This window comes from Arachis ipaensis, chromosome B04 (assembly GCF_000816755.2).
Source record: "Arachis ipaensis cultivar K30076 chromosome B04, Araip1.1, whole genome shotgun sequence".
NCBI classification, from domain to species: domain Eukaryota; kingdom Viridiplantae; phylum Streptophyta; class Magnoliopsida; order Fabales; family Fabaceae; genus Arachis; species Arachis ipaensis.
In genome coordinates, this window is record NC_029788.2 from 104,125,018 (window position 1) to 104,134,622 (window position 9,605).

At 37.3% G+C, this 9,605-nt stretch overlaps 2 protein-coding genes across 2 annotated transcripts; both read left to right on the plus strand.

Annotated features, from left to right (window-relative positions):
- Nucleotides 4,733-5,209, plus strand: LOC107636931 (protein FAR1-RELATED SEQUENCE 11-like). The gene has a single exon (XM_016340402.1). It carries the CDS (start codon nt 4,733-4,735, stop codon nt 5,207-5,209), a length of 477 nt encoding a protein of 158 aa, XP_016195888.1.
- LOC107636930 (protein FAR-RED ELONGATED HYPOCOTYL 3-like) lies at nt 5,654-7,503 on the plus strand. Its single transcript, XM_016340400.1, has 3 exons — nt 5,654-6,980; nt 7,162-7,385; nt 7,471-7,503. Exons 1-3 carry the CDS (start codon nt 5,654-5,656, stop codon nt 7,501-7,503), a joined length of 1,584 nt encoding a protein of 527 aa, XP_016195886.1.

Genomic DNA, 9,605 nt, shown 5'->3' on the forward strand with positions numbered 1-9,605 from the left:
TGAAAACCTCTTTCCTTGTTGCAGAGACATTCTTGGAGCAAAGTACTTTAGACTTCTCGATATTAATCTTCATCCCATATGCTTTGCAAAAAGTCTCTAAAACCAACATCACATTTTGCACTTGTCTCTTTGTAGCTTTACAGAACAGAAGCAAGTCATCCACAAACATTAAGTGGGATATTCTTGGTCCCCCTCTAGAAATAGCAACCGGCTCCCACAAGCCCAAATCAACCTGATGACTAATAAAGCATGCTAATCGCTCCATACACAACACAAAAAGATAGGGTGACATAGGGTCTCCTTGTCTAAGACCTCGACGAGGAGTAAAGCCATTCCGACGACTCCCATTCCAAAGAATAGATAAGGAAGAAGCAGTGACACAATTCATAATCAAATTAAGTGTAGGAATAGGAAAACCAAAGCTTTTAAGGGTATGAGCTAAAAACCTCCAGTCAACTCTATCATAAGCTTTCTCCAGATCAATCTTAAAGGTCAGTGTGCCTTTCTTTGATTTAGTCTTCTTCATAAAGTGGAGGACTTCTTGAGCAATAATGATGTTGTCAGGAGTTCCTCGTCCCGGAATAAATCCTCCTTGAAGAGGGCCAACAATCTCTGCAAGATGAGGACGAAGCCTATTAACGAGGACCTTCGTGATGATCTTGTAAACTACATTGCAGAGACTAATCGGCCTGAAATCTTTCATAGATACCGGTGATTCAACCTTTGGAATGAGAACCAGTAAAGTCTCCAACATTATCAGATACTCTTCATGCACTAGAGTATTATTATAATCATCAAGCAACTGTTGCTCTTTCTGACGCAAATAAATACTATCCACCACTTCCAAACGCTTTTGTAAATAATTAATCTGCTGCTCTAATTCACATTTCTTAACAAAAATGTTACCAAATACCTTCGAGTTAAACTCTAGTGAATTCTTCTGTACTTCCGAAAGTTTACCATGAATTTCTCTATTACCAGACCACCATGACTGGTTCACAATATCCCTATACCCAGGATGAGTAGCCCAAGCAGCAACAAATCAGAAAGGTCGATTCCCTTTAGGCTGAGGACGACCTTTACAACGCACCAAAATAGGGCAATGATCAGACTGAAGCCTATTTAAAACTTCTGCATAAGCCTCTGGAAAGATAGATAACCAACTACTATTTATACAGACTCGATCAAGCTTTTTTGCCACGTCAACATAATTTTTCACCCTTCTGTACCAAGAAAACCGCCTCCCAATAGGCTTCAGATCAAACAAACCACTATCCCCTAATGAAGTAGCAAACATGTCGGCTCTTTGATGAGAAAATTGACAGCCCTTAGATTCATGAGAAAATTTGACTTCATTAAAATCACCAAGAACAATCCAAGGTCCTTGAAAAACCATGGATTGTGCAACAAGATAATCCCAAAGGAGAACCCTTTTATTAAATTGAGTACTGCCATAAATACCACTACACCTCCAAATTAAATTATCAAAGTGAACCTCAACAGTAACACCCTGATCAAAAGCATCAATGAACTTACAACAAACACCCTTCATAGAGGATAGAAACCAAATACCTCCCTTATGCCCCTCTGCTTCTACTATACCAACAGAGTGATATCCCAACCTTTCCCAAAATAATTTTAAATGCTGAAAAGGGGAGTGAGTTTCAACCACAATAAAGAAAACAGGTCTAAATTTCCTAACAAGTTCCTTACAATGCACCCGGGCTAACTTACTAGAAGCATCCCTAATATTCCAAACAATCATATTTAAACTATCCATAAATAATAGGGACAGAATAAATAAGAACATAAACTCTAAACAGAATCACCAACCTCAATAGGTGGTTTGTCCTGCAGTACTGGCACACTCTGATCCTCAATAATTGTCACCTTTGGACCTCCTGACACTGCACCTGCCATGCTTCTATCTACTAAGGTTTTCTCCGTTGTGCCACCATTTTTATCAACTGGCGAGTTCTGCAAGGAGGAAGGCCGAGGACGCTTCCGTAGAGAAATTCCACGACGTGCAGGAGTTCTGCGTGATGGAGATGACGCAATTTCATGTTTTTCTCGCTTTCCCATCCTAATGCCAATTGATTTGCCTCCATCACCATGCAAATTGGGCCTTGGAACCCTTCTCGAACCAAACTTGTGCTGCTTTCTATCTTGGTCCTTCAAACCTGATGACTGGCCCATTGTAAATTTTCCCTTACGCAGCACTTGTTGCCAGCCCTCTCCATCATCCATGCATGCCTCATTAACATGACCATCAGGCACGTGAGGAGCCAATGATTCCGTAACTACATCCTTCCCTTTAACAACTCCTAATTTCTCACCCAAATTACGAGGATTCTCACCCAAATCACGAGCTTCTGATTCAGCCTCTTGTTGAATCTCATGATTGTTGTGTGGCACTAATGTCAGAGCTTCATTATTTTTTTCATCACCAAAGAAATTTCCGTTTCCTTCCAAGGACTCCTTCTCCATGCACAACGATCTATCATGCCCATACCGTGCACAAGTAGCACAAATCAACTGTAAACTCTCGTACTCCACTTCATAAGTCACACCCTCCACTATAATATGTTTGATTACAAGCAACTCAAGATTAATTTGAACATAAGCTCGGGCATATTTTCCTCTTTCTGCAAGCTTAGTAGCCAAATCTACTTTCACCGGAATTCCTATTGCAGAAGCAATTCGCAGCATTGCTTGTTCCTGGTAGCACCAAATTGGAAGTCCCGAGACTCGAATCCATACCAGCGTTGATCCAAAGAATTTTTTGCATGGCCTAAAATCCACATCCCATGGCTTGACTGCAACATAGTGACCATCTATCAACCACGGGCCACCAAGAATGACTTTCTCACGATCCCCAGCAATATCAAATTTAACCAAAAAATATCCAAACCCCACAGAAGAAAGGAAAATTAAGTGATAATTACATTTTTCACCAATTTTTAAGATGACAGTTATATTAATCAGAGACAATAATAGTTATACATGTATAAAAAATGATAAGAGAAAAAGATAATGTATAATATGATGAGATGATATAATAAAAATTTTAAAAATAATAAAATTAAAAAAAATTAAAGATGTTCAAGATAAGATTTTTTAAAATACATTTTTTTTATCTATTAGAATTATTGATGGAGATAAAGAATGATTTGAATATAAATTTTTAAATTTGCTTCTAATTAAACAGAATTGAGAAAATAAATAAATTTAATATATTTATACATAACTAATCTTTATATAATATTAGTAAGTGTTTATATTGACTTTGTTGTAGCAACATGAAATATGCGAGGAAAGTCTATCAGTTTTTAAGCCGTCGCTAATTCCTCACTAGATAAGCTTTTGATTAGTGACTTAATTACGACTAGTTACTTCTAAAATTTTCACGATTAGCTTTGTATTTGTTATAACTCTGCAACGGATTTCCAACGACATTAGCGAGTAATTTGCTACAAAATAGGTAGGATATAGCTTTTGTTTTGCGACAAGATTGCAGTTGCCAAGTTGCTCGCTAAAGTAAAATTGCGACAACTTAGCGACAAATGCATTTTGCCCGCTAATCAGCGAGTTGAAATCAGCGAATGAAGTGTTTCAGTTGTTAAATGGTCGCAAATTTCTCGCTACTTAGGTCATAGACCCTCAATATCCATATTTTCACTTAGCGACTAATTTGCAAGGAATACTTCCCTAACTGAATGGTTTATCCGTTACGACGAGTTAGCAACGACTATTTTCTGTCGCTACCCTAATTTTGAATTTTACAATATTATGTGACAAATTAGCGAGAAACTAGATGATCGCTAAAAATAAAAATTTGGTGACAAATTAGCTAGGAAATTGTCCATCGCAAAATACATTTCAAGTCTTTGTGAGGGATTAGCTAGTAACATTGTTCCTCACTAATTTGCCTTTTCGCACAAAGTTTATTTAGCGATGAAATAATGTGTAAATTGTTTCTCGCTAGTTGTATATCAAACAATTGTGACCGAATAGTGACAATAATATCACTCGCTACTTTACTTTTATTCGATTGAACCCCTAAGTGACTGATTTGCTAGAACATTGTCACTCGCTAATTAATTTGTGACAAATTAGCGAGGAAATTTTCCCCGCTCTTTTTTTAGCTACAAAAGTCAATCTGCGAGAAACAAACTTATTCGTAAATCTCTCGCTAATCAGTCGCTTTTCTCAAATTCGGGTATTTTGTGATCGCTTATTAATTTTGTCGTTAGTGCGTCACTAATTCCTCGCAAGTTAGTGACGAATTAGTGACAACAAATATTTTTCGCAAAAATTCATCATTAATTTGTCAATGACTGTTTAAATCTCGTCACCAGTAGCAGTTTGCCCTCAACGATGTGGTTCTCCTCAATAGCTGTTGCTGCATCTTTCATTAGGTAAGCATCCACGAACCACTAGCATTCAACTCCTTTATTCACTCCCTTCCAACAAAAATGAAGTAACTGTCCTTTATTCAACTTCCTTTATTCACTCCTTTTTTCTACCACGTTATTTTTTTTATCATAATATAACTTATTACAATATAATTACAATTTTTATATTTTTTTATCATTATTCTAAAAAAGAGTAACTGTCCCTTCTAATTTATTAGGCTAGGTCTTAATTTAGTGAAATGAGTAATATTATTATATGCGATATTTACGTTGATATTAAATTGCACATTGATATACTTTATTTATGTAACTTTCAGATGGAGATGGAAACGACAGAAGTGAGTTCAGCTAATGACGATGATTGTAGCTTGGACCAAGAGATGGAAACAGAAAAATGTAAATGTTGTGGTTGCAAACAGTGTGAAATTGTTATCGCTGTAGATATTATTAATCATACATTTCCAATATCTGAGGTAGCATATGATGTGTATGTGAGATATGCCAAATGTGTTGGCTTTGGAATTCGGAAGGGAGATTTTGTGAAAACCAAAGATGGTTGTTACTCAAGGCGAAGGTTTTTTTGTAATAGGGCCGGATTGAGAGAGAAGAAATACTATGACAATATTTCACGAAAAGGGGAACAAAGGGCTAAGACACGAACTAATTGTCAAGCTAAATCGTGTTTATACTTTGATAAAAGTGCAACTGTTTGGAGGGTTAAGAATTTGTTCGATGAACATAACCATGACTTAGTTCCACAATGCATGGTTCACCTAATTCCGAACCATCGGTAGTTAACTGATGCAAACAAGGCACAAGCTGACATCATGTATATGTATGGTGTGTCAACATCTCAAATGATGGGGTTTATGGCTGGGCAAGCCGATGGGTATGCCAGAGCTGGTTTTACAAAGAAAGACTTAGATAACCACCTTGACAGGAGTTGACGCTTATGTATTTTAGGTGGTAACGCCAACGCCACCATAAGCTACCTGTTTGGAAAGGCTGACGTTGACCCGACGGCTATGGCATGATATAGTTCAACTGCGGAGGATCGGTTAGGTAGTTTATTTTGGACTGATGGAATATGCCAAGATGATTATCAATATTTTGGTGATGTCCTTGCATTTGATGCTACATACAAAAAGAATAAGTACAAAAAACTATTGGTAATCTTTTCTGGGAATAACCATCACAGGCAAACATGTATATTCGGGTTTACCATACTTAATAATGAAATGGCATCCACGTATAAGTGGCTACTGGCTAACTTTTTGGAAGTCATGATGAACAAGCATCCTAAAGTTGTTGTGACTGATGCAGACGAGGCTATGAAAGAGGTGATTAATGAGATTTTTCCAAATACAACCCATAAATTGTGCGGATGGCATCTTCAGAAAAATGCTACTTTGAATATCAAGGACCTAGGTTTACGCAAATCATTTAAGAAGTTCATTTATGCCAAGTGGGATGTTAATGAATTTGAGGAGGAATGGTCAAAATTGGTTGAAGAGTTTGGTGGTAGTGACATGTCATGGATTGACAAACAATATGAAAACAAAGAAAGTTGGGCCAGGGAATTTCTTCAGGATAAATTTTGTGCTGGTTTTAGAACTACTTCACGATGTGAAGGCATTAAAAACTTCATAAAGAGATTTGTTCATTCAAGGCACAATATTTTAGAGTTGGTGGAGAATCTTGAGCGGGCTTTAAGAGATTACCGCAATAATGAGATGGTTGCTCAATTCAAGACAATCAATTCTGATCCTGTTTTGACAACTGGCTTACCGTCTCTCGAGCTTTGTGCTGCAAACATCTACACTAGAGAGATATTCAAACTAGTGAGGAAGCAAATTGAAGAAGTGGTTTCTTTAGACATTATACATAGTCAGCCCCTTTCGACAACTATGGTATACAAGATTTGTGCTTTTCAAAAGAGGGTCAAAATATTTACAGTTGTATATGATCGCAATGAGAAGAAATTGGAGTGTGAATGCTGTCATTGGGATCATGAAGGGTATCCTTGTAGTCATATGTTGTGTGTGCTGAGACGAGAGGACATAGATGAATTGCCAGAAAGTCTAATTCTAAAAAGATGGACCCGAGATGCAAAGAAGTATACTAATGATCAAACAGTCGAAAGCAGTGCAAATGATGCTGAAAAAGGTTTCTTAATGAGATATAGTGCTATGTTAGTTGCCACAATATGGATGTCATTCCTTGCGGCTCAAGAAGTTCTACTTTTTGGTGATACGATGAATGAAGTTACTAGATGGACCAAAGATCTAGAGAAAAGGTGCAACATTAAAAGGCAAAATGGTGTTACTAATGTATTGCATCCTGCTGCTGAATTTATTGGTGATCCATGTGTCGCTAAGACTAAAGGTGCACCCAAACTCAAGAAGAATGAAACTAGGAAAAGGTCATGTTCAAATTGCTTCGTGAAGGGTCATACAAAGAGGCATTGTCCAAAGTTGGTTGATGAAGGTGACCGGAGCCATGACCATTTCCCTTCTCGATGTACAGACACAGATGAGACTATTTATGCAAAGATTGCTAAATTTTGTTTGTTGAAAAAAGTTTGATCAATTATTTTCATATTAGTATGTTAATCATATTTATTCTCCTAGCATGGTTAAAAATTTTGGTTGTGTAATTTCATCTATTTATAGACGTAAAAATTAAGAAATGTGACATTAGGTTGTAATGAATTGTTTTTTATTTATTTGACATGCTTGATACGCAGCAAAAGAGCCTCTTGGTGCCACAAGGAGTGAGAATAATGGGCGCAACTGTACTGCAGAATCTAGTACTAAGCTCATGGGTTCTCAATCAAATCTGGCGGGTATAGGAGCATTTTCAGGGGTCCAATTTTATCCAACTCTTAGTAACTTATTTCCAACGCCACAGGGTGGAGTACCTGGCCAACCAACCACTCTGCAAAATATTAGGCATCAATGGCTCTTACAGGTGAAAATTATTTGTATTTTGTGTTTTAACCGTTACAAAATAATTCTTCATGATTTTTGACATAACTATTCATATGTTTATATAGGCCATGGAAGCTAGGAATACCTTGAAACAATAGTGAAAAATAACTTAATTTTTCTGGGATGTTACATTACCTTGCTGAACCATTCCAGTGTTGTTAGTATGCGAATTGTGCATATATTTTGTCCTTTGGTAATTTATTTTTGTTAAATGTATTATACTCAGTACTCACAGTATTGGTTCAATGAATTCTGATGGTTGTGTTCAAGTATTTGATTTGGAGATTCTTGTGAACAGTAACACACTCCCTGGTAGTTGAGTAAAGAAAGCTTCAAAGTTTCTATTTTATTATTTAGTTGTTTAGATCAACCACTTCGATAAGATAATTGGTATGCGAAATTGTGATCATCAACAATGGCACCAAAGGACTTGGAGCTCTTAAACGTGAATCACACTTTGTCACAATTCCGCACAACTAACCAGCAAGTACACTGGGTCATCCAAGTAATACCTTACGTGAGTAAGGGTCGATCCTACGGAGACTGTCGGCTTGAAGCAAGCTATGGTCATCTTGTAAATCTCAGTCGGGCGGATTTAGATGGTGATGGAGAATTGATAATTAAAAGATAAATAAAACATAAAATAAAGATAGAGATACTTATGTAATTCTTTGGTTGGAACTTCAAATAAGCGTATGAAGATGCTTTGTTCCTCCTGAACCTCTGCTTTCCTATTGCCTTCTTCCAATCATTCATACTCCTTTCCATGGCAAGCTTTATGTTGGGCATCACCGTTGTCAATGGCTACTTCCCGTCCTCTCAGTGAAAACATTCCAAATGCGCTGTCACCGCACGGCTAATCATCTGTTGGTTCTCGATCATGTCGGAATAGGATCCATTGATCCTTTTGCGATCTATGGTGTGTAGAAACTCTACCGTTGAAAATACATAAGAACAAGGTCTAGGAATGGCCATGAGGCCAGCCCCCAAACGTGAAAAGGTCTATCCAAGTATGAGTAAAAAATCAAAATACAATAGCAAAAGGTCCTATTTATAGAAAACTAGTAGCCTAGGGTTACAGAAATAGGTAATTAATGCAGAAATCTTCTTCCGGGCTCACTTGGTGTGTGCTTGGGCTGAGCATTGAAGCTTTCATGTGTAGAGACTTTTCTTGGAGTTAAACGCCAGCTTTTGTGCCAGTTTGGGCATTTAACTCCAGCTTTTGTGCTAGTTTTGGAGTTAAACGCCAAAATTCTTGAGCTGACTTGGAACGCCTGTTTGAACCATCAAATCTCGAGCAAAGTATGGACTATTATATATTGCTGGAAAGCCCAGGATGTCTACTTTCCAACGCAATTGAGAGCGCGCCAATTGGGCTTTTGTAGCTCCAGAAAATTCACTTTGAGTGCAGGAAGGTCAGAATCCAACAGCATCTGCAGTCCTTTTTCAGCCTCTGAATCAAATTTTTGCTCAGGTCCCTCAATTTCAGCCAGGAAATACCTGAAATCACAGAAAAACACACAAACTCATAGTAAAGTCCAGAAAAGTGATTTTTATTTAAAAACTAATAAAAACATAATAAAAACTAACTAAAATATATTAAAAACATACTAAAAACAATGCCAAAAAGCGTATAAATTATCCGCTCATCACAACACCAAACTTAAATTGTTGCTTGTCCCCAAGCAACTGAAAATCAAATAGGATAAAAAAAGAAGAGAATATACAATGAATTCCAAAAACATCTATGAAGATCAGTATTAATTAGATGAGCGGAACTTTTAGCTTTTTGCTTCTGAACAGTTTTGGCATCTCACTTTATTCCTTGAAGTTCAGAATGATTGGCATCTATAGGAACTTAGAATCCAGATAGTGTTATTAATTTTCCTAGTTAAGTATGTTGATTCTTGAACACAGCTACTTTATGAGTTTTGGCCGTGGCCCTAAGCACTTTGTTTTCCAGTATTACCACCGGATACATAAATGCCACAGACACATAACTGGGTGAACCTTTTCAGATTGTGACTCAGCTTTGCTAGAGTCCCCAATTAGAGGTGTCCAGGGTTCTTAAGCACACTCTTCTTTTTGCTTTGGACCTTGACTTTAACCGCTCAGTCTCAAGTTTTCACTTGACACCTTCACGCCACAAGCACATGGTTAGGGACAGCTTGGTTGAGCCGCTTAGGCCAGGATTTTATTC